A 27,613-nucleotide genomic window follows, 5' to 3' on the forward strand; every position below is an offset into this window, starting at 1 on the left:
AGCTTAAATGTTATAGATGCTGCAAACAATTAGTAACAACTCTGTTTTCTTTGTAATATTTTCAGGAGGTAAAAAGCAGGCCGACATTGTGTTTTTGCTGGATGGCTCCATCAATCTGGGGAGAGATAACTTCCAAGAAGTCCTCCAGTTCGTCTACTCCGTGGTGGATGCCATTTACAGGGATGGCGACTCTATCCAGGTAGGACTGGCCCAGTACAACTCAGATGTCACTGATGAGTTTTTCCTCAAGGACCACTCCACCAAAGCTCAGATTTTAGATGCTATCAACAAAGTCATCTACAAAGGCGGGCGAGTGGCGAACACTGGCGCGGCCATCAAGCACATCCAGGAAAGGCACTTTGTGAAGGAGGCCGGCAGCAGAATTGACCAGAGGGTGCCCCAGATCGCCTTCATCGTCACGGGTGGGAAGTCTACGGATGATGGACCGAGGGCATCCTTGGAAATCACGCAGAAAGGCGTCAAGGTGTTCGCAGTCGGAGTGAGGAACATTGACCTGAAGGAAGTCAGCCTGCTGGCCAGTGAGAGTGCCATGAGTTTCAGAGCAGCCACAGCCCAGGAGCTGTCAGAGCTGAATGAGCAGGTCCTGGTCACGCTGGAAGCTGCCATGGAGGAGAGATTGTGCCCAGGAACAACAGATGTGACAAGAGGTAAGGACAACCCCTTCATGACGGTCTCAGGTCTTTCTCAGGAGGGGCTTTTAATGTCCAGTGTGTTTTGATGGACTTGTCTGTCCTACTGTTGTGCTTTGCCTATGGCCTGAGGTGCAGGATGGGCTCATTTCTCCTCCAGGAATCTGATGGAGGCAGCAAACTTTTGGTACAAGAGTTGCCCGTCCATGGCCTTCAGCCTGTGAATGACTGGAGTAACATCACCACAGAGGTGCCACCGTGGTGGAACTCATTTCAGATGTGACAGCCAGGCACTAAATCACTGGCCTTCTACCACCACATTTAGCCTTTGGACTAAATCCCACTTTGGACTTTCTCACAGGGACACGATACCAGTATTGTCTTGACAGACCAACTTGTTTCTTGCCAGAATGAAAAGTGAGGGCCCTTGTTTCCCCCCTGCTGTGTCTACTACAATATAATTGAAAATTTTGGCCATTCAGGCATGCATGGTATGCTGGAAATCACAGAATCATAGAATTCTAGTATAGTTTGACTAGGAGGGCACCCCAAATACCATCTTGTTCCAACTTCCCTGCCATGAAACACCTTCCACCATCCCAAATTATTCCAAGCCCTGTCCAATCTGGCCTTGAACACTTCCAGGGATGGGGCAGCCACAGCTTTTCTGGGCAACCACTGCCAGGGCCTGCCCACCCTGACACAGAAGAATTTCTTCCCAATATCCCATCTAACTCTGCCCTCTGGCAGTGGAAAGCCATTTCCCCTGCTGTCACTCCAGGATCTTGTCCAAAGCCTATGTCTAGCACTCTTGAAAGCCCTTTAGACAGTGAGGGGGAAAACAGAATTTCCCTTGCCAGGATGCCCACCTCATCTCATGACAGGTATATGAGGAAAAAACAGGGCATGAGTGGTTGCAGTTCAAGATAAAATTGCCTTAAGTAGGAATCCCATGATTTGGCTACTTCAGAAGCCAAGCAGGGGAATTGTGGTAAGTGAGCTGGTATTGCTGTCGGATCAGCCTCCCAGCAGCTGGTTTTACTTACTACATTACAGCCAGTCCTACTCCCAGCACAGCTGATTATGGCTCAGCCCTCTGACTTTAAGCAGAGGCGTCTCCTAACCTCTGGAGAAGCGGAAAGATAGGCACAACAGCCCTGAACTGAGCAGCAGCTCCAGCTGAGAAGAATAACTGAGTGCTTGGAAAAGCAAACCACTGCTGGTGGTATTAACTTCTCCCAAGTGTGGTTAAGATATTAACCAGGCAGTGTGGCTAATACCAAAGAGAATTCAAACACCTCCCTATGATTCTCTGAGTGTCACTTCCAGCACAGGCAGGAGGTGCACACTGTACAAGTATTGACAGGATTCCATGTGCTGGAGAGAGAGAGAAGCAGTCCTAGCTGCCTGATGAAAATACAAATTTCTCTTGGACTTGGTTTAGGCAACTCATCCCATTGCTAAAATTAAAAAAAGTAAATTAATAAAACATAAGTTTTGCCAGGTTACCACTGCTATGGTGAAAGGAAACAGAAGGCACTTGTACAGCAAGTGGTGTCAGTTCTTCATGCAGCGTCCTCATTAACTATTAAAAGAGTAATTAGAAATTGAAAACCAATCATTGCATTGCTCCATGATGTTCTTCTCTCTTTCTTCCTTCCCCTCTCAGACTGTGACTTAGAAGTGATAATTGGCTTCGATGTCAGTGATGTTGGGCCCGGTCAAAACATCTTCGGCTCCCAGCGAGGCCTGGAGTCGAGAGTGGAGTCTGTGCTGAACAGGATAACACAGATGCAGAAGATCAGCTGCACTGGCAACCAGGCACCCAATGTCAGGGTGGCCATCATGGCCCAGGCCCAGGGGGGACCTGTGGAGGGGCTGGACTTCTCCGAGTACCGGCCCGAGCTCTTGGAGAGGTTCCTGGACATGCGGACCCGCGGGCCCTACTACCTCAGGGCAGACACACTGAGGTCCTACCTGAGCAAATTCCGGTCCTCACCGGCTGGCAGCACCAAGGTGAGTCAGGGCCAAGGCCTCTGGGGTGGTATTGGCCAGCAAAGCTGGCTTCTGGTGTCCTTTAGTTGGTAAAGAAACTCTAAATTCATAATAATTTTTTTTAAATTAATTCAATTAATTGAATTTATTCACCATAAATTTTGTCACCTAAACCCTACTTGTTTGCAGCACTCTCCCTGCATTGTCAAGGTCCTGACAATTGATGAGGATCACTGCAGCCAGTTCCCACAACCACTGCTTAGCTGCAAATTATTGCTTTCCTGATATTTCCTGTGTTGTGCTCTAGCAACACCTGCATGATGTACAGGAACAGGAAGGTACAGGAACCTGGCACAGGAGTGCAGAGCTTCATGGCCTGGAAAAGGTGTAGAAGTCCCCTCACCTTCTCTCAGATGAAGCAGTGAAAAAAAGCCCTTCAGGTTGCACACTGGTTGTGTTTCACACCTGAAATATTCTGGGTCCTGACAGAAATTTGTTTCTCTCAACAGGTCATAATCCATTTTACTGATGGTGTAGATGAGCCAATAAATCAGCTGGAGGCTGCTTCGTCTACTTTACACTTAGAAGGTAATTTTTTTGCACTTCCAGGCACTGATTACAGTCCATGTTAACATAGCCCATTTTACCATCACTTCTCCTAATTCCATCTGCTTTTGTTAGTAAGAGCTAAGGATTTTGTGAGGTCTACATGCGCTTGCTGTTCTTCACTGCCTTCCTGTGATGTTTAGCTGCCTGCTGCCACCTAAGCGTGCGGGCAACTCACACTGGATGTGTCTGAAGACGCTTGTTCTCTATTTTAAAGGCTCTGTTTGCAATCAAAGATGTGGATAACCATGTGTTATCACAGGGGAGGGTGGTAACACGTGGTTAACACCTCTCCCCATCACAAAGCCCCTTCTGCTTCTCCCTGCCAGGGGTCAACGCTCTCATCTTCATCGGGCTGGACCGAGTGACCAACTTTGACAGAGTGATGCAGCTGGAGTTTGGCCGTGGGTTCACCTACAACAGACCACTTAGAGTTAATCTGCTGGACTTGGATTTTGAGCTGGCAGAGCAGCTTGTAAGTAACTTGGCACAGGCAGTGCTGCCTTGTAATGCTGGAGGAAAGCCCACGGCTGGATGTCCTGCGGGGCTGAGCCGTGGCTGGATTACACCCTCTTGGCTCTGCTCCTCTCCCCTCCCTGCCTCACGTCAGCTCTTTTCACGGATGCCACAGCAAACAAACTTCAGAGCAGATCACAGTCTCTTCCCACTCCTGAAGAAACCCTACTCCAGCCAAGGCTTTAGGTCAAATGGGATGGGATAAGATGCCATCAAAAGCTGCAGTGCCAAAAACCCGCCCTCTGCCTGTGTTTACGCTGTTGGTTTTTTTTAACCTTACAGTAATGCCCTGTCGTGCCTGGTCAGTGCTAAACCTCTTGTAGAAGTGTTGCTTTCGAGGTTTCTTTCCCTGATCTCATGCACTGCCTCTATTTTAGACATGCTTTTAACAAATGTAGGAGTTACCCTTTAAAGTCCCTTCCAACCTAACCATTCCATGATTCTTTCTTCTTCATAGGTTTACTTCTTTCCCAATGCATAATTCCTCTCGAGCATTGAGTTAATTTGCTGTCAGCCTCAGTATGTCCAGCTCCTCCCACCTCCTCAGCTGCTACCTGCATGATTGAGCTCCTTTTCCAATAGATCTAGTGAGATTTGGCTTAACCACTGGTCCCTGTGGTAACCTTGCTGGGCCCTTCCCCATAAATCAAAATGCAGCTACTTGTGAGTGAGCCTTGGGTTTTGGGATAAGAGTTTGTCCTCAGCCCCTCCCCAGGTAATTTAGCCTAGAAAAATCCTTCCAAAATGTAAATGTGCAAAGCTGGCAGGAAACGTTTGCAGCCAGCAATGTACTTGGCAAAGAAAGTGATTTTTTTCCCTTCTTTTTTCTGTTGGATGATGTAAAACCAAGCTGTGGTTTCTCTGAGTCGATATCATTCTTTTTAACCTTTTTTTTTCTCCTTTACTGTATGCTTGCAAATCACTCTCAGCCTGCGGGTTGCTGATGAGCTGCTCACTGCAGTGATTTTCTCGTGGCCTGCTCCACAGCCTGGAGTTTTTTCTTTGGAGATGGGATTTCTCTCTGCAGTGACAGGCACGGCTCTGGGTACTGATGTCCCATTACATGCACTCGACATACACTCCTGCCCCACGCAGTTTCTGTTTTAACCCTTCCCTCTGATGTCCAAAATCAGGTGCTGGGGATCTGGCAGGTTTCTAACGCTTTCACTTCCCATTTTTCCTGCAGGACAACATCGCGGAGAGGACGTGCTGCAAGGTCCCCTGCAAGTGCTCAGGACAGAGAGGGGACAGAGGTGTGCCAGGCCCTATAGGACCAAAGGTAGGTTGTTCCATCTGGGGATGAAGGGTCCCTGTGCACGGGAACCTGGTGGTGATGTGCAGGTCGTGTAGTTGCAGTGGGTGATGTTAATGGGGAGATCAGCTCCATTTACTCTCCCTCTTTGAAAACTGACTCTGGGGCATGCAGAGCAATTGAGGGCTGCTCTTCTTCCCTTTCCCCACATCCTCAGTGCTGCAAAACATCCAAGAGGGCAGGGATAAATGCCTGTAAAGACAGGGTGAAACATCCTGTGAAACAATTTAAGGACATCAAAAGGAGATTATATCTCTCATTAGCACATATGACCAAGCAGCTGCTTTGCCCTTATCCAAGAAAACCTTGAATATCAATCACAGAACTGCGAAGGAAATTTACAATTTTGTTTGTTGTCTTCTAGGGTGTCACAGGTGATCTTGGCTATGGGGGCTACCCTGGTGATGAAGGAGGACCGGTGAGTGACTGCCCCTATTCAAATGGGGACCTCCCCATAGGCAAGTGTTTGGAGGTGTTTCCACTAAATGAAAAGCCTCCAAACTTTTTTCTGCTGGGAATGTGCATGTGGGTTAGAAGAGACAGCAGAACTCTGAGTTTCCCACACCTGACATGCTGAGTTGCTGGTCCCAGCTTCTCCTGAAAGTCAGTAAGGAGCTTCTCGAGAGCTGGAGAAGGATGATAGGGGAATAACTCCCATTATTTGATGTGACCCATCTCTGTGCTATTCCCCAAAGCAAATAAAATCCTCAACTTCATCAAATCTGCAGCCTATGACAAAGTTATCCATACCACCTGCAGCTGAAAGGTTTGAGTTAGTCCAAAAGTGGAACCAAGAGTGATGTTCCTATCCCTCACACGGCAGACAACGTGAATCCCATGAATTCTTATTAGCACTCTTCATCCAAACTCTGCATGAATCCCACGTCAGCCCTGGAATAAACATCCCTCCATGCATCACTCCCAAGGGCTGAAGCTGAGGCCAAGGGGCTGACGGCGCTCATGGCTTTTCCAACAGCGCAGGCAGGGGCCAAAGGCTGTTGTGAGACATTGCATGCCAGGCAATGCTTTCCCTAGGCTTGAAGGTCAGGATGAGATTAGACATCTGTGCACAGCTCTGAGGGCTTCATCTTGTCATTTTACTTTTGAAAGAGAAGTTTCACGAAGCTCTTTCACAGCTGAGGGACTGGGAAGGATGTTTTTGTCTCGATGATGAATACCTGCAGTTGGTCTCTACGTGAGGAATGTTGTGGGCAAGAGGTGGTGGGGTGGCCAGGCAAAACCTGCTGCTCCTGTGCCTCCAAGCCACCCCCTGTGACAGGTAGCCATAGAAACAGGCTTAGCAGGCAACTCCTGACTGTTGTTTTTCCCCCTCTATGCACCAGGGTGAGCGTGGACCACCGGGTGTGAATGGGACACAAGGCTTCCAGGGATGCCCCGGGCACAGAGGAACAAAGGTACGTGTGGAACAAGCCTGCCCAGAGCAGACCCAGAGTCCAGTGGGTGGGAGTCCCCCAGGGGTTACTCCTGCTGCTTCAGGAAGTCACACAACCTCTGCCACATGCCCTGGAGTGGATGTGTCCACTTGGCCAGGCACCAGGGCTTTCAGAGGCTGTTGTGGCTTTGGTGTTGCTATGAAGAGCAAAAAGGCAGCCCAGAGACCCAGGCTCAGTCCACAGACAAGGATGATGTATCTTCTGCAGTCTGGCTCTGGGGGAAAGATTTGGGAAGAGATGGATGTGCGTGTCTTGGCACAGGGCTGGGACAGTGAGTGGGTGGAACTCTGCTGTTGGGGAAGAGGGAGACAAGTGAGCCATGGCTGAGGCTTTGAAGAGGAACCTTGAGCTAATGGTCCAGGACAGCAGCTGCACCCCAAGCCAGAAAAGGTGGTGAAACATATAATGTTTATGGGAAGTAGTGAAATTAAGGAGATGTTTCCTACCATTTGCTCTGACCACATGATCCTCTGGCAGGGAGAAGAGAATGCGTGAACCGAGACCATTAGCTGAGATTCTGAGTCTCGTTAAAAATCTGTTCAGCCTTGGACAAAGGCACTAGGACTGGCTCTGGATTAACATAAAAATGGGTGCAGGGAGAAACAAAAGTCAGTGAAGGAAGAGTTGTGGCAAGGAGTGAGATATTTTATTGAATCAACTGGATTAACCCCCACGCCCCACATATTTTATCTTGGCACAAGTGTTGAGGAGGCAGCTGAAGACAAACATTGACATAAGAGAAATTATGGAAAATCCTGTCCACCAAGCCCAGCCCCCTTTCTCCACTGCTCTCTATGGCAGTGAGCTGGACAAAAGTGGAGTAACTCTCTTTTTTATCTCCTTAGGGTTCTCGGGGATTCCCAGGAGAGAAGGTAGGGAGCTATTTCCTCATGCCACAGCAGTGAGCATGAGTGTGTGGCACATCACTATCCCCCTCCCCATTCCCCCTTCCTCTCAGTGAGCATTTGCCCCTTGCCTCCCTTCCACAGGGTGAACTGGGAGAAATGGGTCTGGATGGCATTGATGGAGAAGAGGTCAGTAATTTTAATTGTTTTTCTCTTAATGACTTGATGCTTCAGTGAAGTATCTAGAAAGCACCTTGGCAGTGGCAAATATTCTAAAATATTCTTCTTTTTTTAGGGTGACAAGGGTTTGCCTGGCTCCTCTGGAGAGAAGGGATATTCTGGCAGGAGGGTAGGCTTTAATCACATTTACGGTGGGGTTGAACGATGGCGTAGAGGTGGATTTGAGCCAGGGGAGGGTGGAAAGCCATCATGCTCCCCTCAGGGCTGAGGGCTGGGCTGAGATGCTTTCAACAAGCAAGAGCTGCTCTTCCTAACTCTCCATCTCTTCCCACAGGGAGATAAGGGAGTTAAGGGTGAACGAGGGGAACGAGGCGACCGTGGGCTCCGTGGAGATCCGGTAAATACTGCTGAGGCATCTTCTTGATTCTCCCGCCACTTTCCACTGATCCTGGGGTCATCAGAGAGGGTGGCTTTTGGCTTATTAAATGCTGTTTGACAGTGGCAGGTCCCATGACAGAGCAAGGACTCAGAGGTGACACGTGGGCACCATGTCATACCAACCCATCAATCGCTGCTTCACCAAATTAAAATTCCCCTTCCTCGTCTTCTTCAGTATTACTTCTCAGGTGAAAAGCTGTGTCTGTCTGAAAACAGCAGCAATACTTCATGTATTTCAGTCAAAAAAGGAAAAAAAAGAAAAACTGGTTCTCAGCTCTAGCAGAGCAGTTTATGAGATTTGATTTTCATGTCCCACTTACACAGATGTTTCTCATTGCTCTGTTGCTTTCAGGGAGATTCAGGAGCTGATAATACTCAACGGGGCCCCAGAGGACAAAAGGGTGAAATTGGACCAATGGTAAAATTTCTTTGTTGTCTTGTGTTGTTTTTTGGTTTTTACAACAGAATGGGCTAGAGGATGGGAGAAAAAAGGATGCTGCCAAAAAGATGCGAGTTCCTTAAACTCATCGTGCCTTGTCAGATGGAATATTTTTTTCCAGTAGAGAATGTTGTTGGTTTGTAACCAAAACTTTCTCTGGGAAGATGTCAGTTTAGAAGATGTTTTGTGTAAAAAGCACCTTTTCTTTTTTTTTTTTTTATTATTTTACAATGCCTTTTTGGGATATTGCCTCTGAAAAGAACTTTGTACTTGGAAATTACCTTCGTATGTTCTCATGGGTCACATACAAAAGCAGAGAGCTGATTAGATTATACCAAATCTAAACTTCCTGATTCACCTGAAGCCTTTGCAAGAAAAAAAACTCCCACACATTCCTTGGAAAATTTCAAAACCCATCTGTTTTCACATCAGCTCACAATAAAAATGCATCTTAATTTGTCAGAGGACATTTCCCAAAGAGTAGGAATGTTGACTTCTGCTGGCTCAGAAACTTGATGGAAAGTCTCTGTGAGTTAGAAGGATTCCCACCAAAGGCAGGACTTTTAACTTGTGTGAAAGCATGAAAGGAGGCATTTTTTGAGAACTGAATCTGTTTTCCCAGTGCCTGCTCATCTCAGGGCTCTCACCTGAGTTTTGTTTTTCCCTTAGGGAGATCCTGGACCGGCAGGGCTGAAGGGCCAAGACGGTGAAGTCGGAAGGCAGGTGAGTTGCCAGGCCTCCAGTCAGTGAGGCCCAAGCTTAGACTGACCATAACTTGTCCCCTCCTTCCCTTCCATGTATTTTGTTTCACAAACCTCAGGACCCAACAAGCCACACCAAAAATAAGGAAAAAAAAAATCTCAAAAGGAAAATGCCTCATGGCTTCCTGGCTTGTTGTAGAGACTTTAAAAGTCGAATTTATTCCCTTGCATATAACTCAGTGCTCGGATCAGTGGAGTTACACATGATTTATATATTAGGTCAGGTTGGACGGTGCTTAGAACAGCCTGGTCTGGTGGAAGACGTCCTTGCCCATGGCAGGAGGTTGGAATTAGATGGTCTTGATGGTTCCTTCCATTCCAAACCAGTCTGTGATTCCATGATATGCATCCACATTTGGCTGCTGGTTTTGGAAAGGCAAAATCCAAGCTGGAACTGGGATGTCTGGGATGTGTTCCCTGCTGCGTGTCACTCCTGTGCCAGGGAGGGTGACACACACCTGACATGCATAAGGGATCAGCTCACCTTTGTGGGGGATGTGAAGAGGGACAAAACATACCCAAATCTGATTTAACAGATCTGACCATGTGGATTTCCCTCTCCCTTTACTCCTAGTAGTTTAAAATAGCCAAATGTAATTTTTGGACTATAAGAAGCATTGATAAGAAGCATTTATCTAAAAGCAATAGGGAAAGGTGTGCTTACATACTAGATCAACAAGTCTCATTGTTCCTTCATTTGCAGGGCATGGCAGGACGAAGGGGACCCATAGGAGTAAAGGTAGGTGGTGATGGGACAACACATGGGGGGGGCTCCTGCCATACCACAGGCCAGGCAGCCTCAGCACCCAGAGGGATGTGCCAAGAGAAAGCACTTGCAAGCTTTGCTTCTTCCTCTCTGCCTCCTCTCTCCTCCAAATTTCCCAACTCCTCCTCCTCCTCAGGCTCATCTCCCTGTGTGCTCCTTGCTGGACTCGGTGCAGAACCAGCTGTCCACGTGCCTGCCTGTCTCCCACAGCATTCCCTGGTCAGATATTTTGTCCCCATGTGCTGCTGGTGCAGTGTAACAGGGCCAAGGCAGGATGGTTGATGCTCATCAATTGCAGGAGGCAAATTGCCCCCACCATTGCTGTCTGCTATCACCATATCTTAAAAAAACAAAACAAAACAAAACAAATCCAAGAAAAAAAACCACAACTGCAAATCTGTTCTTTCTTGCTCTTTGTGCAGCTGTGGATACCCTGATCTCCCCTTTCCTTTCCCATGGTGCTGATCACATCTAACTGCACTGTGCTGTTTTATACTTCCAGGGCACCAAGGGCTCGCCTGGTCAACCAGGGCCAGCTGGAGAACAAGGCATGCGAGGGCCACAGGTCAGTGAGTTCACAGCAGAGGGAAGACCTTGCTTCATGATACTGGGGTGTTACTTCATCACAGCCACTTCCCCAAAGAGTCTCACCCACAAAGACTGTTGGGATTTGGGTATTTTTGCGAGTGCTGTGGCCTGGCTGTCCCACCTGCCCCTGTGTTCACACCAGCCAAGGTGTGACGTGTTTGCAAAGCATCCCTCAGACACTGCAGCATTTGCCTCCCCCCGGATCTTGGTGTGTTTCTGCCCACGTGTGCTGACAGCCTCTCTTTTCTTCCCACACAGGGTCCTCCTGGCCAGGTTGGCACACCAGGCATCAGAGGAGAGCAGGGTGTCCCTGGACCCAGGGTAATCCTTCTGCTGCTTCCCAGACATTGGCCCAACCATACTGTCGTTGAACTAATAAGATTTCAATGTGTCGTCGCATTCCCCTCTCCTAGGGCTCCAGCTCTGCTCCAATCTCTTTTAACACTCTCTTCCAGCATGATTCTCCTCTCAACCTGTGCTTAGGACTTCTTGATCAAGAGTTACAGAAGAGAAAGAGCTAAAAGCATCCACAGAGGGGTCAGGACTTCAGTGTTTGGCCCATTATTGCAATTTCAGTTAAAGAGGATCCCTGAGTGACTGGTGGGGCATCTCTGTGATATTTCATCCTCTGAAGCCAGAGCATGACCATCTCATGTGCCTGCAGGGGCCACCCCATGTATATATTTCTCCCTCCTGCTGCATTCCTCAGGCACACTTGACACAAAGCCATATTTCATTTCCTCGCCCCTAGCATGATTTTCCCCCTCCTGCTTTCCTGTGGGTGTTCTCTTAGGGACAATATAAATTCCTGCTGGCCTTTGCATTGAACTGAGTGGGACCTCCAGCTCTTCCCAAACATGAAGCAGGCTTCTGAATTTCCTGAGGTGTTTTGAGAGACACCAGCCCTAGTAGTCAGTACATGATTTCTATGGTCATCCAGTTCCTTAGTTCCTGACACCTGAGTTTCCTTAAACGATGCCAGCATGCTTCTCCCCATTTCCATTCCAGGCTGGGAGTGGACCTCGAGGACCCCCAGGAGAACGTGGCAGGATTGGTCCCCTGGGAAGAAAGGTATGTCTTCAGGAGCACTGGGCACCAGCGACTAAAGCTGCATTGAAAAGCTGCTGGATTTTGCATGGGCTTAAAGAAACACATGAGATGAACCTCTTGGGCTTGCACAGTGTGGACAGAAGCAGCCCTGTGCTCATTGTCTCATCAGGCTTCCATTTCAGTGAACAGAAAGGCAAAAGTAACTGAGCAACTGAGATTCCCAATCAACTTTCCAGGGAAGATTCTCAGAAAATTCCCATGTGGGAAGGTTTTATCTTTCCTGGAATCACCAAAGGTCCCACTAAAGAGCATGCACATGGCAGCTTTTTGGGCTGTGCAGGTCCAGTCATGCCTTTCTGCCACAAGGAGGGCTGCAGATTGCTCTGTGGGAAGAAACCAGTGTTGATGGGGTGGGGAAGGCTCAGAGCAGCCTGGAGTTTCAGCACATGCTTTAACAGATGCTCCTCTTTTTAGGGTGAGCCTGGAGACCCTGGAATCAAAGGGCCAAATGGACAGCCAGGCCCACGAGGCGAGATGGTGAGTGTGGCCATGCCCTCACACCTCTAAGGACACTTAAGGAACTTCAAGGAACATTTAAGAGTTTCACGAAGCCCCGTGGCTTCAGTGGGCTCTTTCTATTGGTGCTGCTGGACCTGTGGGGTTTAAGTTGCTTACATATCACATATCATTTACATATTAATGACTCTGGCTTTCCAATTTTAGGGTGATGATGGACGAGATGGAATTGGTGGCCCGGGTCCTAAAGGCAGGAAGGTAGGTGTATACTCAGCATTCCCACCTCCTCAGCTAGGACAAGGAAGCAGCCAAGATCCCCAGTGCAGGTGGATGAGGGCATTTTCTAGAACACATCCAAATTAACCTTTCTGTTGTTTCAGGGAGAACGTGGCTTCGTAGGTTATGCAGGGCCAAAGGTAGGTGCAGCCCTGAGCTGTGCATTTATTTTCCAAGCAATTTTCCGTGGGCCTGTGCAGATTTAGAGCTGCTGTTTGTGGTTTTCCCCTCCTAGGGTGGACCTGGGGACCGTGGTGTTGCTGGAGGCCCCGGCCCCAAAGGAAACAGAGGCCGCAGAGTAAGTTGGACCATGGTACAAATTTTCCCTTCTGCATGAATGACCTGAAAGATGGACACATCTTTTCCTCCAAGTGCTCCTGGGAGTCCTCCTGCAGATGTTCATGGAGAGAACTTTTCTGCTCTCTCTTCCCTAGGGAAATGCAGGAGTACCTGGGACACCCGGTCAGAAAGGAGAGATTGGATACCCGGGGCCATCTGTAAGTGTTCATTGCATTGCTGATTGGCTTCATGTAATGGTGCCTGTGGGTTCCAGGGGTTGAAAAATAAGTCCATCACTGTCTCCTGCTGATTTCAAGTTGGGGGAATCCCTCTTTATTTGTCTTGGATGTGTCTCTATAAATTTTTAAGTGGCTGATAAATATTTACCCTTCCTCAAACCATAGGAAAAAGTCAAGGGACATGCTCTTGCCAGGCGTTAGGAATTCTCCATGGCAATATGCCCTTTAAAATTCCTTCTGGGAGATTCTCATCTCTTTATCATTCACCACCCCACACACAATAAGGGCCATGACCAAATCTGGCTGGCACAAGGCTCCCTAGAAAGGCCAAGGTGAACCTGGAGCATCGTAACTCACAGAATGGTCTGGGTTGGAAGGGACCTTAAAGACCATCCAGTTCCAACCTCCCTTTTGGGTTTGGCCTCAGCTAGGTTTACTCCTCACACCAAAGAGCCCTGCACTCTGTTGCTGGAAGCACAGCTGAAGACAGACAGATTTTCCCTTGGCTCCTGCATGACCCATGGTTCAGTAGTTATTCTGACAGCGTTCATAAGGCACCCTGGAGATACACTTTGCACTCAACTTCTCTTCATTCTTTGAAACAGGGCCTCAAAGGCGAGAAAGGAGAATCCAGAGATGTAAGTGTCGCATAATTTCTCTCTTGTTTTGGAACACCCCTGGGATGGCTGTGTGACATATCTCTTTCCCCCCCTTTCTTTACTTCCTAAAGCAATGTGCGCTGGTGCGGAACATCAAAGACAAATGCCGTGAGTACCTCCTCAGTGCTTTGCTAAGCCCCTGCCTCTACCCTTATTTGCCCATCATGTTACAAGAATGGCACTGACCAAGCTGTTTTTTCCTCTCCGTCTTTTCCACAGCTTGCTGCTATGGTAAGTCTCATCCAGTCCCTTAAACCCCAGGGTGGCTGCGTGTCACAACTGTTGCTCTCCCCACGTATGAATGATTTACCCCTGCTGAGGACACTGTCCTTGAATCCTGACAGCTGCTTGAGGCATGACTTGTTCCCGATGCACATTCCCAACAGGTCCCAAGGAGTGCCCTGTCTTCCCAACCGAGCTGGCCTTTGCTATTGACACCTCCTCGGGCGTCGTGAGGGAGGTTTTCAACAGGATGAAGCAAACCGTGCTCAGAGTGGTCAACAACTTAACCATCGCCGAGAGCAACTGTCCCCGCGGGGCACGGGTGGCCCTGGTCACCTACAACAACGAGGTCACCACCGAGATCCGCTTTGCTGACGCCAGGAAGAAATCCAGCCTCCTGCAGCAGATCCAAAACTTCCAGGCAACCCTGACCACCAAGCCACGCAGTCTGGAGACCGCCATGTCCTTCGTGGCCAGGAATACCTTCAAGCGTGCCCGCAGTGGCTTCCTGATGAGGAAGGTGGCTGTCTTCTTCAGCAACGGGGACACGAGGGCGTCCCCACAGCTCAACGATGCTGTGCTGAAGCTCTACGACGCCGGGGTTGTGCCGGTGTTCCTCACCAGCAGGCAGGATGCGGTTCTTACCAGAGCTCTGGAGGTTGGGGTCCTTCACCCTTTCTTTATTTTCTGCTCATGCCCTCGGTCTGATTTCATGGTGTTGGATGCCACAGGCAGTGCTCGGCTTTCAAAGGCCTCTCAAATGTGGAAGGCTGGGCAAACTCACCCATCTGTTAGGAGAGAAACCCTGATTTTGTAATCCCTGCAGCACATGCTGGGAAGTGCTGGTGAGACTCTCAGGAGTCACTCTTTTCCCAGGCCACGGCTCCAGGGTGCCAAGTGTGGGATAAACAGAAGGAAGAGTCTAACAGAAAGGGAAAGGGTGGGAAGGTGAGAGTGTATTAGCTTTGTTGGCAGAGGGAGAGTGGATAGACAGAGATTGAAAGCCTCAAAAAAGCCCCAGATAAACTCACTGAGCACTGGTTCAAGTGGTCCCTTTTCTTGGAGTTTATGACTCTATACTGACATCGGGGACACGAGGCTCCTCCCAAAAGGGATCCACCGAGAGCATTGTGCTGAGCAGAGGATTCCTCAGAGTTGTGGGTTGCCCTGCCCTCCTCTGAGCTGAGAGCAGCAGAAGGCAGCATTACTGACTCCGTGTGTTTCTATTTCCATCTCACCAGATCAACAACACGGCGGTTGGTCACGCCATTGTTCTTCCAACCAGCGGCGGTCAGCTGAATCAAACCATTCAGAGGCTTTTGACTTGTCACATTTGTTTGGGTAAAGCATCCGATTTCTCCTCTAGACAGCTCCAAATCCTTCTGGCCACGCAGCAGTTGGTTGTAAGAAGGGAAGCCCAGCTTGGGAGTTGGCCCTTGTGTTGATGGATACAAGGGATTCTTGGGTTGAGCGGAAAACATTGGCATTGTGAATGAGGTTTGCTGGGCGTTCTCTACTTTGCGAAGAGAAGCTCCTTTTTTGTCTGGTTGCCACTTTTACAGCCCAAATACTGATAGCTAAGTGCTCTAAAAGATGGCCTTCTGCCACTTATGGCAGAGTGCTTCAGGGACAAAGGAGCGCATAAAAAAATACTGAACACATAACTGAATGTGTTGTGGGATGAAATTACTTTGGTATCAATGGACCAGTGAATGTCCAGGGCTTGATGGCATTTCACGTGACACAAGAGATGTTTACAGTGATGAGAGAGGGTTGTGTTCGGGTCCTGCAGGTGAAACTCCCTGTATTTCTTCCCCAGATGTGTGTGACCCCCATCCCAGCTGTGTTGGAAGTGGCCAGAGACCTGCGTTCCGAGACAGAAGGGCAGCCCCCACTGACGTGGACACCGACATAGCCTTCATCCTGGACAGCTCCGAGTCCACCACCCCCCTGCAGTTCAGCGAGATGAAGAAGTACATTTCCCATATTGTAACTAACCTGGAAATCAGCTCAGAGCCAAAAGTATCCCAGCACCACGCCAGAGTGGCCGTTCTCCAGCAAGCTCCTTACGAACACGAAATCAACTCAAGCTTCCCACCAGTAAAAACTGAGTTCTCCCTAACTGATTATGCATCCAAAGAGAAGATCATTAATTACCTCCACAACCAAATGACCCAGCTGCACGGCACGAGGGCTCTGGGAAGTGCAATTGAACACACAATTGCTCATGTCTTCGAAAGCACGCCGAGCCCTCGGGATCTAAAAGTCATAGTTCTGATGATGACTGGAAAAGTGAACAAAAAAGAACTCGAGCACCTGCAGAGGGCTGTCACCAGTGCAAAATGCAAAGGGTACTTCTTTGTTGTCTTGGGCATCGGCAGGAAGGTGAATGCCAAGAACATCTACAGCCTCGCCAGCGAGCCAAACGACGTGTTCTTCAAGCTGGTTGATAAACCAGGAGAGCTCCATGAAGAGCCCTTGCTGCGTTTTGGGACACTGCTGCCGTCCTTTATCAGAAGTAAGTGCAACATCCTGCAGCCCATGTGTCATGGAAGGGGCAACACATGACCTCTGAAAGGTTTTGAGCAGCAGCACCCGCTGAAGTTAGTCTCTTCTTTTATGGTTTGTACTGTTTGGTACAATTTGGGCTGCTCATACTTTACCTAATTGAGTATGTCCCGGTTTTGTTCACTTTGGCCTCCCCATCCCCTTCCATGTTGATCCACCAAGTAGAGTTTGCACTTCAGTGTGCTTTGCCTTGGTCTCATGGGCTCATCTGTGGATTCTGATCTCATCCCACCTGGCTTGCCTCTCACATAGATCCCGCTGAGGCCCTTTGCAACACTTCCTTGGAGCTCCTTGAACACCCAGCAGGTCTTTCTTCCCAACTTCAGCATAGACATCATGTCCAGCAGGCCCTTGGCTGGCTCAGGCTGAGATCTGGAATTGCTCTGTGCAGATTTAAGGACCAGATGTACAGGATTCTCTGCTCAGGGATAAATAAAGCTGCTGTGTTTGGGATGTGCTGACTGTGCCTCAAATATCTACATCTCAGCCTAGCTAGAGAACCCAGGCTGGACCTCCAGCTGGGTTTGTCCTAAACATACCCATCCAGCAAGGATAAGAAGTAGACCTCTTCTAGGAAATCTAGTTTTTGGCAAAAATTCCTGCAAACCAGATCAGTGGGCTGATATACCACAGATTCAGGAATGTCTTGTGCTAAATAGAAAGCAAACATCTGGAAATAAATGTTTAGATTATCTCAGTTTGCTTTTTCCATTTACTGCTTACAGCAGTCCTGGAAACTTCTAACTCTTGAAAAAATAACATTACCTGTCTGGTTGGAAGTGCCTTGTTACAAGAAATGTGTTTATAAGTTACAGACTCAGGCAAACAGCTCACTTGTAGTTAAGGCCCTCATGTTTGTAGACTGGAATAACAAATCTCCCAGCCCAGGATGTTGCAGTAACCAAACATCAAGCAAGAAAAGGAAACCTATTTCCTATTTTTTTTTTAATTAAGAAGAAATAAATGTAATGTGTTGGTGGTGGGTATCCACCATCCTCAACTCCAGTGTTTATTGTCTCTCTCCATCTCCAGGTGAATTTGCTTTCTACCTGTCTCCAGAGATAAGGAAACAGTGTGAGTGGCTCCAGAATGGTCAGCAAGTCCAGGGCCAACACCCCGTGCTCATCGGGCAGAAAGCAGTGTGAGTAATACTTCGGGAAAAAGGAAAGAAAAAGCAACTTCACTTTCAAAAATCAGTATTATCTTTTTATCAACATAATTCTAATAATATTTCAAGCAATTTTACTGGTTTCCCCAGTGCTGTGTCAAAAGAGCAGCAGAGATATCTTTTAGAGAAGGGTGATGTATCATTTTAAATTTGGAGTAAATTCCATACTTATATATGTTTGAAAATATAAAGGAGGTATATGCTGACTTTGATTGTATAGGTTAGGAATTCCAGAAATTACTATGAATTTGGAGCTTTCTACTCAAACCATTATTTTCAGAGGCTGGGCTGCCCTGGGTTATCTGACACACAGAATCCATCACAGCTAATATTTTCTGAAGAGAAGTGAAAGCTTGTGTCACCCAGACTCACTGGTGGCACAGAGCTGTCCTGGCTTTAGAAGGCCAAGCCCCTTGAAGTCAGGCACACTGCAGGTCTGTCTGCTAAGTTCACCCTTATCAGATGATCACAGAACAGTTTGGGTTGGAAGGAACCTTAAAGAACATCTTCTTCCAACCCCTTGCCACGGGCAGGGACACCTTCCGCTAGGGGCACTTTTCACTGCTTGGGTCTAAGCACTTTTCACTCCTCACTGCGGGCAGATATAAAGCTGGCAAAGACTCTTGACCTCAGGTGGGTTCTTCCCAGTGATTTCAACTCGTCAACACGTCAACTCGTCTCCATTTCCAAAATTCCGCTCAGGTTCGTGGCTCCCAACGCGACCGCTAGCCGGACCTTCGCTGCCAGCACCACGGTCAGCGCCACCATCAAGCCAGCGGCGAGTGCCCATGCCAGAACCACTCCTGCCAGCGCCACGGCCCAGGCCAGAGCCCCCGAGACCACCCCAGCCAGCTCCGTGGCCCAGGGGAACGCCACTGCCCAGGGAGCAGCCAGTGCCACCACGCACACCAAAGCCAGCAGCCGGGCCACCAGCAATGCCACAGCCACCGCGGCCGGCGGCAGGAGGAGACACAGCGGTACGTGAGCAGCTCTCCCCGTGTGGGCAGTGCCTCCCTCTAGGCTGAACCACAGCAGGCTGTGGCTCTGCTTGCCCCCTGAGAGGATTATTCCTGTGGGAAATGTCGCCCAGAGGCCAAATTTCGGTTTTAGGTGTAAATCAGGAAGTCTGTGCTGGGGCATTGCCAACTTGGGTTAGGAATTTTGTTCAAAAACGGGTGCCCCATGGCAAAACACAAGCAGGATCAATCCATCCCTCTACAGAGAGCTTCTCTTTCTAGTGTGGCTCATTTGTTTCCCTTGTAGCATCTCTCCTTGGCCAAGTTTTACTGTTAATGGTGGTTTTTAATGGCATTGTTGGAACTCTCAGCTAATAGCAATAGTTAGTTCATCAATGGATCAGCGTGCAGACCTGTTTGGGAAAGCCAAGCCTCTTTCATGTGAGCACAGTTCATACAAAAGGGTATTTTTGCAAAGGGGTACATGCAGATCTGTACTAGCTGAGCAAGGATCAAAGAATGTGTCCAAGCACAGGGAAGCTGGTCCAGTCACTGATGGCAAGTCCCTGCATAAATAGTAAACAAAAATCAATAAATAAAAGCAATCAGCTTTTGCAAGGCTAATGCTTTTATCAGCTTGAGGGGAATAAACTTTTCTGGGTGTTTCTTGCTCCACCAGTGCTTCAGGCACTGTTTATAAAGGTCTCATCCAGTGATCTGCCAGAGCAGGAAAACCTTTCCATAACAATTTCTTTGACCTGTTAAGGATATCATCCCTGGAAGTGTTCAAGACCAGGTTGGACAGGCTTTGGAGCAACCTGGTCTGGGGGAAGGTGTCCCTGCCCATGGCATGGGGGTTGGAACGAGATGGTCTTGAAGGTCCCTTCCAACCCAAACCAGTCTGTGATTTTATGTTCCCTCTTAGGCAGGCTTGGCTTGAAGGTCTTCAGCAGCTCAGTGAATCCTAGAGAAGGAAGGATCTGACTGGGCACATTTACAGTTGTTGGGAAAGTGCTGGGAATTTCAAGCTGTGAGAATCTTGTGAAAAAAAAATTAAAAAAGGCTTTGATTTGCTAGATTGCAACAGATTATTAAAGATAAATAAGCCACTTGGTGAATCATCTGAGCTATGGAAAACAAAGCCTCCCCTGCAGTGTCATTTGAGACAGCCGAGTGCCAACCTGGCTTGCACTTGCCATGGAAAGAAGATTCTGCAGCACTGAGGCACTTTTTTCTTTGAGATCTTTCCCCCTTCACTCACTGCCTGGTGTTTCTTCTGATTCTGATTCTGATTCTGATTCTGATTCTGATTCTGATTCTGCCCTGCAGCAAAGACCCACGACATCCAGATCACAGACGTCACCGAGAGCAGTGCCAGGCTGCGCTGGGCCAGCCCCGAGCCCCACAACACCTTTGATGTCACTGTCACCTTGGCACACGACCACTCCCTGGTGCAGAGGCAAAACCTGACTGGCACCGAGCACGTGCTCCAAGGGCTCAGGGGCGGGCAGAAATACGTCGTCGTCATCACTGGTTACCAAAAATCCCAGCCCAAAGTGACCTACACGGGGTCGTTCAGCACGAGTAAGTGACTCTCAAAAACATGTGGGCATTTATTTTTTTCATTAAGCAGGCACAAAAAGTGGGAAGGGGAAAAAAATGAAAAGGGGGATCAGGAATCAGTTGGTACCAACAATCCCAGCCCTGGCTGTGCTAAGTTGTGTTGCTTCATGCCTACTATCACCAGCAGGGTATGAGGTGTGGCAAATGTGTTTCTTTGAAAGATGGGAGTTGCACTTCAGTGGGGTTAAATCAGCACAGAATGTGGGATAATTAAAGGCGGTCCCAGAGTGGGTTTGTTACATGCTGGAGGGTTTGTACATCGGTGCAAAAGGTCTTGGTGGGGGCCCAGCCTGCACTACTGCCATTAACAGTGAGTCAAACTGGTAAACTCAGTCCAGCTCGATTTCAAAATAAGCAAGAAAATCTGTTTCCCTAATAGCCATTCCCATGGCTATCTGCTTCCCACACTAGCCAGAAAAAGCCACAAAGAGGAGAAGAAATGGAAGGTTCAGTCCCCTGGGGATCCAAACTCCATGTGTGCACATCCATCACCAAACTCTCTGGCATGGTCAAAGGTTGCTGTCTAAGACACAGCCAATTTTTCTTTTAATACAGTTGGCAGAGAGGTGACTTGGCTTGGTGGTGTGAAGTTTGTGCTGGTCCTGCCAGTGCCGTGTCTGGCTTCCTCTGGCACTTCCAAGACAATTCCAGTGCCCATGGAGAGCCTTTCCTCTGGCTTCAGTGGGTTTGGACCAGTCCCTTACCTTTGCAAGCAATAAACATGCCCACAAAAATGTTGAGAAAAGACATCAGTGGGTAGAAGAAACATTTGCATGTGCTGAATTGGAGCTCCCAATGCCCAGGGAAGCTGCTTTTCCCACGGAATAAACCCTGAATGGGAATAAATTGAGTAAGCAGTGGTGGCAAACTGTGACCTCGACGCTGAGTAGGTTTGTCCCCCTTAGCCACACCCAAACCATACACTAAAGAAAAGCAAATCCAGCCCTTCCCTTGGCTGCAGACCCCTCCATGGAATATTTTTCACCTGTGACAATCCTCTCCATAGCTCCTAGAGGGATGTGAGGCCTGATGGGAGGAGTGTGGTCCAAGAGAGCCCTTGAGGGTACAAGAGAGTACAGATCCACCACGGATTGGCTCCCCTGGAGATGCCATTTTTGTTCTGCCATCTCCAAGGCCAGGAGACCAAAGCTAAACTGGCTCCAGAGAGGCCACATCCAGCTCCTGAACCCCTGGCCTGTCAATGCTGTGGGGTGAGTGGGGCCATCCAAAGCAGTCACATGAGACCTTGAGGATGCTCCTCTGTGGTCACTCCTGAGGATGAGCCCAAGCAGAGCCACTGGGGAGGGAAGATGATCCCATCCTGGCACAGCCAGGCAGTTGGGGATTGCTCATCCCATCAGCTGCCTCCAACAAACATTTCTCATATGAGTGTGCTGGACTAAACAGACCCAGACCTGGCCCCGGTGCTGGAGCTGGAGGTCCAGGGGGTTTGTTTGTGACTGCACTGAGGGTGCTGCTGCCCTCCCCCTTGAGTGACCCTCTGCCTCTCCTCCACAGAGACCCCAGCGCAGTCCCAGGTGTCCCTCGCCAACATGATGCTCAACACTGAGCCACTGGAAGGGCCTGAGAGTGGTGAGTGCGGGCCACGGGGGGATTGCTGGGCTGGGGGCTCTCACAGTCCCACTAACACCAAGGGATCTGCAAGTCCTTGGCTGTGCAGAGCCAGCTGATCATGGCCTTGGTGACACCCTTGGCAGTACAGGTTGGAGCCCTGCTTTGGGGTCTCTGCCTCTCTTCACGGCTTTGGGTGACATCAAGCTCATCACACCGGTGCTGTCACACGCAGTGCTAGCACCAGTGCCACCACCCCTCCTCCAAGGACCTGGAAGGGCTCTCAGCCTTCACCAAGCAACACAGCCACTGCAGGCACACCAACAACGGATCTGCCATCCAAAACTCATCCCTGAATCATCACTGCCATGTTTCCCTTCAAACATTTTGCTGGTGCTGGGGCTCATTTTCTTCGCAAAGTGGTCTGAGAGCACAGGGAAACGCTGCTGCTCAGTGTGTGCAGCCAGGAGTTGTGGAGCTGCTGTTGAGCTCTGGCTGCTGGTGTTGAGTGGGATGAGCAGGGCTCTCGGTCATGCCTGGCTGGTGGCACCACTGGAGCTTTATGCAGCCGAGGGGCCAAGGGCTTGTGCTGGACCAACTCGTTTCTCCTTCCTGCACGACCCCTCATCCTTCCCTTCCCACGTGCTCCTGCTCGTTCGGCCCCTCTCTCTGCCACTGCCACCCCCCTCATCTCCCCTTGTTCCCACCAGGTGACAAGCACCCCCTGGCCTTGTTTAACCCCTTGTTTAACCCCTTGGCACCAGCCCTTGGCAAACCAGGTGTGTGGGCTTCTCCTGCTCCAGGGAACAGGGATGGGCTGTGTGCTTTGATCTGCACTTCCACACAGACCTCTCCATCTCAGCTCCATTTGCTGACCCACTTGCAGCAAACACCTCTGCCTGGGGATTTATGGCAGCCAGCAGTCTGGGGGGAGCATTCCCCGAGGACGCTAATCCAAAGGTTTTCAACAGGTCAAAGACTCTAAAGAGGGCAGGGAATTGGGGATGGGTTTAGCTGAGCCTCCTCTAGTTCATGGGAGACTGCCATGTGTAAATCTTCCAAGAGACCTTTGAGGAAAGCCCACACTCTGCCCTCCTTATATGGGTAAAATAGCATGGATGGCCCAGCACAGCTAACAAAAACTCTGGGATTTGGACCTAAATTATCATTTTTGGGGCAGGAAAGAAACATATGTTTAAGTCTTCATTGAGCCTTCACATATACCAGGTGCAACTTGCTTTTAGAGATAAACACACTTAAGGACTAGAAGTCACTGCCAAGACAAAGAGCTTTGAAAACAGGGTGGGGGGATTTGTGTGAGGGCTCGTCCTGAGTGCACCAGTGGGGAGTGAGGGGGTTCCCACTATGTTGCTCCAAGGATCTGGGGTTTGGATCTGTGACAAAACCAAGAGCAAGAAGAGGTAAACTGGAGGCTGACGAATGTTTGCATCCAGCAAAGCAAGACAAAACACACGAGAGGGAAATGCCACCAGTCCTGAACCAGACTTTATTTCCCCTTTTTTTCCCTCTTTTCAATCTCTTTGCTTTTTCAGCTTTTAACCCTCTCAGAATCACTTAACCTTTGCACCTTTTGCCATGCAGATTGGCCAGACCCTTGCTTGCTGGACTTTGACATGGGCATGCAGTGCAAGGACTATCAGATTGTGTGGTTCTTTGACTCCAAACACAAGTTCTGCAGCCAGGGTTGGTATGGTGGCTGTGGAGGTAATGCCAATAGATTTGAGACCGAAGCTGAGTGCTATAACAAATGCTTAAAGCCATGTAAGTACCCCGTGAGGATTCACCCTTTTGCATTTTGTCCTACTGTCAAATGATGTTTGGATCAGAGAGAAAACACCATTTAAAATCCAAACCCGTGCACTTTTTCCTCCTCCAGCAGCAGATGAGAAAGCCATGCAGCAGCCACCCCTTGAGAAAAGATTACCATCAGGTAACACACCCCCCCCAAAAACATCCATCATCACAAACAAAGCAAACCCATTCTTTCACCTTGACCATTTCACAGCATGCATCCAAGCCTGTCCAAGCCCAGATCAAAAGTAGCACAGCCTTAGTTTTCACTTGCTCCTTCACACGACCATGCCCTTCCATCTGCTTTGCATGAGCCGGTCACTTTGCATGTGTGTTGTCCCACTAGGATGTGCTGTGTTGGCACAGCCTGAGTGGAAAAGCTCACTGGATTTCATGAGGGACCTGGGGTTGCTGAGCTGGAGCGTGGCACGGTCCCAAACTGGTTTGTGTTATCTCTGTGGGACCAACAAGTGCCACCCCTCCGCTGAAATGTAGAGAATTCCCAACATTTCTCTGCCTGTAACCAAAACACCTGATGGAAAGTGACTCCATGGGGCTTGGGCATTGCATGGAGACATTTTCCTTCATCACCAAAAGAGAAAAGCCAAGCTTGAGGGAGGAGCCCACAGAAAAGTGACGATGCCCTCTTCTCCTCAAGGAGTTGCTGAGGTTAAGGGGTTATGTTTGCAAACCTCTTCAAGACCTGGGAAGGGAGAAGAGGCTTGAAATCCCCTGTGTTGGTTCAGCAAGGGGTTGGAATGGGAACAGAGCCCAGAAAATCCTTATCAGAGCAGCCTCCCCCTCCCAGAGGTGTTTTAGGGCCCTTTGTGGAGCTGGGAGGGAAATCAAAGAGTGAAGACAGCTCTGGTACCTAAAGGCAGGGCTTCAGTCCTTGCAGTGGCATGAGAGGGTTTGTAAAGGCAAATTACAGACCCTTCCACCTCATCTGACTTTCTTAGGTTCATTTTAGGATCCTTAACTGTGCTTGGGAACTTTTGTCACTGGCAGCCCTGCAGAGATGTGGAGGCAAGGAGGAGGCAGCCACCACCAGCCACAGAGATGTCTGGGGTGGCAAAAGGGGTTTTCAAGGTGCTTTGGGGGTGCAAATGGGCATCATGGATCCTCTGGCTATAGTCTGAGCACTTTGCTGCCAGAGGAAGCAGCACGCAGCTTCACTCCAGAGCAGGATTCCACCCTGGGAGAGCAGGGAAGCCTCCCTGATGAGGATTTCTCTGGAGGGCACGTGTTTCTGCTAGCCCTGTCCCACAGGCCAGCCCCTTCTGATCACTGTCACATGATTGATGATGTTCCCAGCAACTGTTTCTGAGGCTAAAGTGATATTTCATCAACTTGGCACTGCTCTGCCCTGGGCACAGAGTCAAGAAAAGCAGCCTTGGGGCCCTGGAGGGATGTTCAGGTCTCTGCCCGCTGCGCTCTGCTCGCTTTATTCCCTTTCCATTTTCTGCAAAGCCAGAGCTTGAGTCCACATGGAAAATGGACACAGGAGTTCAGCTCAGCTTTTAAGGTGCTGGGTGGTGGCTCAGGCTCTGGGTTCAGCCCTCAGCAGGTGCAACAATGAGAAATTTGTTGAGTTGCCAAATTTTAAGGCACTTTGGGTGCAAAAACGTGCACCAGACCCTCTTCCCTTTGGAAGCCTTTTAAATGCTGTGATCCCCCTTAATGATGGACTTTTTATATATCATTTTTCATGTGTAGATGAGGAACATGAAGCATGGTTTAGTGGTGGGCTTGTCAATGCTGGGGTAATGGTTGGGCTCAAGGGTCTTAGAGGACTTTTCCAAACTTAATGATTCTTTGGTTTTATTCTTTTATTGTCACTAACTTTTTTACCATGACAAAAGTAACTCTTAAATGTAAGTGAGGAGCCCAGGCACACTTTCTCCGTGGGATGACTTAAAACCCTGTCTCTCCCCATCTTTTCAACCTGCTACAGCTTAAAACATCTTTTAGCTTTCTTGCTCTCCATCAATTCTTGGAAATTTTTGGGTAAGCCTTTGTTTAATTTCTGACAGAAATAGGGGCAAATTAGGTTATATACACAAAAGAAATCCTTCTGTTTTGATTAGCATTTGGATTTCATTCTTGTGCAGGGTTTGGGGTAGAGTCATTCCTGTGTTCACATCTGCTGGATTTCAGTGTTTTGGAGGGTGGGGAAGAAGGGAGATAGTATTTGGAAAAAGAAAGTCTGAATATAGAAAAGGCAAAGAGCCTGCCTAAGGCACGGGGAAGCTTTTGGCTGTAGGAGCCCAAAAGCAAAGCTGAACTGGAAGGTCAGTGCTGATTTCTGACTCCCCCTTATCTGTGGTGCTTATGCTGTGCTGAGCAGAGGTGGCACAAGCTCCTTCCGCTTTCCTGTGTGAAGGGAGGTGTGTGACCTGATGGCTGACATCAGATATTTTTTAAATTTTATTTTTTAAAAATTATTTGGCCATTTCATTTTGCCGCAATCCGAGCGCTCTGTTGTTTTGCTCCCCGCTCACACCCAGTGAGGGATGCAAGACACAGCGTGGTGGACCCAGGAGCATCTCCACGTGGAAAATTTCTCTTTTAAATGATGTCAGTCATTTTAGTGGTGCCAGTACTTCTTGCCTTGCAGCCCAGCCAGACCTCTCCCAGTTCTGAGACCTGCCAACTCATTTCCTACAGATCCAAGGGATTTACAGACAATCACTGCCATGCAACACTCTTCCTTCATCGCTCCTGGAAGCATGGCAGCAACGCAGGAGACAAACAAACTGGTGACCTCCAGGGAAAGAGGTTCTCTTTGCAGAGAAGGAGATGGGATTTAGCCACTAAATCAGGAGATTGCCCAGTCTGAGCTGTGGATGCCCTTTCTCAGCTTGCATTCCAGCCCCGCCCTGCAGACACACTCAGAAAAGGCTGTGCTTCACCCAGGAATGCTACTGACCACCGTTGTTCCTGCTCTTTTCCACAGTCATGGATATCTGCCGGCTGCAGAAGGACGAGGGCACCTGCAGGAACTTTGTGCTGAAGTGGTACTACGACCCCGAGACCAAGAGCTGCGCCCGCTTCTGGTACGGCGGCTGCGGCGGCAACGAGAACAGGTTCAACACGCAGAAAGAATGTGAAAAACTCTGCTCCCCTGGTAAGAGGGACCAGCCAAATCCCTGGCAGCCCCCCTCTGCCACTCCTGGCAGTTACCTCGTTTATCTTCCCTCACTATCCTGCATCGAAACCTCATCCATTCCTTCTTTCCCCACCAGGTGCCATCAACCCCGGCGCAGTGACAATGATGGGGACATAGAGCCAGGGGCCGGCCAACACTTACCTCTGAGACAGCATCACCTTTGCCACCTTGCCCCCATAGAAGCTAAGGGTATAGACAACCTTGCACTGTAATATCTCATGCTTTTAACTCCCAAGCAAAGCCCGAGGAGAGGGTTTTGCTGCATGACCTATCAATATGGTGCTAAACTGTTTGTGGACTGAGTGCTACACGTGCCCGGGTTATATTGTATAGCTTCAACGTTGCCAAATATTTACCCAAGTGCAGATTGTTATTGTCTCTCAACATGTCTCTAAATTAGCCTTTTTTCCCCCCAATTCTGGCTGTCTGCCTATATAAGGCACCACAAAAATAAGTAAAAAAAAAAAACCACCATAATAATTTCACTGCAACTTGTTACCTGCTTGCTTTTATCCTTTTCATAACTGAGTGTAACTTTACAGGGGAAGCCTTTGTGTAAGAGAGTGGCTGATTCTGATAAAAAATTGGTTCTATTTTCACTCTTCCTCTTTTGTTTTTTTTTTTTTCTCCTTTTTGCTGGATTTGATCTCAGACTAGATCTCTTGTATGCATTTGTACCACATGTGGCCAACTGAACTAGCAAGGAAAAGGAAGCAAAGTTTCCAAATGCAAATGCACTGCTGGGACCAAGGCCTCAGTTAACAAATCTTTAAATTGTGGTGTAGGATGCCTCTGGCATTCTTCTGATGTTGTATGTTTTATAAAATACAAAGCAAAGCAGTCTGGGGAGGGGGAGCAGTGGGAGGGAGGGGGGTTTTATTTTTATTGTGGATTCTGTGTCAGGAAGTCTATACAAAGAACTTTTAAATAAAGTCTAATGGAGGTTTTGAGAAA

The 27,613-nt window shown here is 48.8% G+C and overlaps 1 protein-coding gene across 10 annotated transcripts in view; it reads left to right on the forward strand.

Annotated features, from left to right (window-relative positions):
• The window catches only part of COL6A3 (collagen type VI alpha 3 chain), a 57,873-nt gene extending 30,740 nt beyond the window's left edge, over positions 1–27,133 (forward strand). For 6 of the 10 annotated variants that reach the window (XM_038143071.1, XM_038143063.1, XM_038143064.1 and 3 more), the window contains 36 exons: positions 66–668; positions 2,320–2,666; positions 3,155–3,233; positions 3,581–3,726; positions 4,954–5,046; positions 5,444–5,497; positions 6,423–6,494; positions 7,379–7,405; positions 7,523–7,567; positions 7,674–7,727; positions 7,893–7,955; positions 8,349–8,414; positions 9,105–9,158; positions 9,900–9,935; positions 10,465–10,527; positions 10,809–10,871; positions 11,559–11,621; positions 12,075–12,137; positions 12,324–12,374; positions 12,497–12,532; positions 12,628–12,690; positions 12,827–12,889; positions 13,516–13,548; positions 13,641–13,677; positions 13,789–13,800; positions 13,956–14,449; positions 15,033–15,132; positions 15,611–16,309; positions 17,392–17,500; positions 18,230–18,504; positions 19,813–20,067; positions 21,625–21,699; positions 23,281–23,460; positions 23,576–23,629; positions 26,447–26,617; positions 26,736–27,133. In XM_038143071.1, coding sequence (XP_037998999.1) covers positions 66–668; positions 2,320–2,666; positions 3,155–3,233; positions 3,581–3,726; positions 4,954–5,046; positions 5,444–5,497; positions 6,423–6,494; positions 7,379–7,405; positions 7,523–7,567; positions 7,674–7,727; positions 7,893–7,955; positions 8,349–8,414; positions 9,105–9,158; positions 9,900–9,935; positions 10,465–10,527; positions 10,809–10,871; positions 11,559–11,621; positions 12,075–12,137; positions 12,324–12,374; positions 12,497–12,532; positions 12,628–12,690; positions 12,827–12,889; positions 13,516–13,548; positions 13,641–13,677; positions 13,789–13,800; positions 13,956–14,449; positions 15,033–15,132; positions 15,611–16,309; positions 17,392–17,500; positions 18,230–18,504; positions 19,813–20,067; positions 21,625–21,699; positions 23,281–23,460; positions 23,576–23,629; positions 26,447–26,617; positions 26,736–26,776 — 4,739 coding nt within the window. In that variant the 3' untranslated portion in view covers positions 26,777–27,133. The remainder of the gene's footprint in view (positions 1–65; positions 669–2,319; positions 2,667–3,154; positions 3,234–3,580; positions 3,727–4,953; positions 5,047–5,443; positions 5,498–6,422; positions 6,495–7,378; positions 7,406–7,522; positions 7,568–7,673; positions 7,728–7,892; positions 7,956–8,348; positions 8,415–9,104; positions 9,159–9,899; positions 9,936–10,464; positions 10,528–10,808; positions 10,872–11,558; positions 11,622–12,074; positions 12,138–12,323; positions 12,375–12,496; positions 12,533–12,627; positions 12,691–12,826; positions 12,890–13,515; positions 13,549–13,640; positions 13,678–13,788; positions 13,801–13,955; positions 14,450–15,032; positions 15,133–15,610; positions 16,310–17,391; positions 17,501–18,229; positions 18,505–19,812; positions 20,068–21,624; positions 21,700–23,280; positions 23,461–23,575; positions 23,630–26,446; positions 26,618–26,735) is intronic. The other 4 variants (XM_038143067.1, XM_038143072.1, XM_038143065.1 and 1 more) reach the window with 3 other exon arrangements.
• The last annotated feature ends 480 nt before the right edge of the window (positions 27,134–27,613 follow it).

Source organism: Motacilla alba, chromosome 7, assembly GCF_015832195.1.
Source record: "Motacilla alba alba isolate MOTALB_02 chromosome 7, Motacilla_alba_V1.0_pri, whole genome shotgun sequence".
Classification (NCBI taxonomy): domain Eukaryota; kingdom Metazoa; phylum Chordata; class Aves; order Passeriformes; family Motacillidae; genus Motacilla; species Motacilla alba.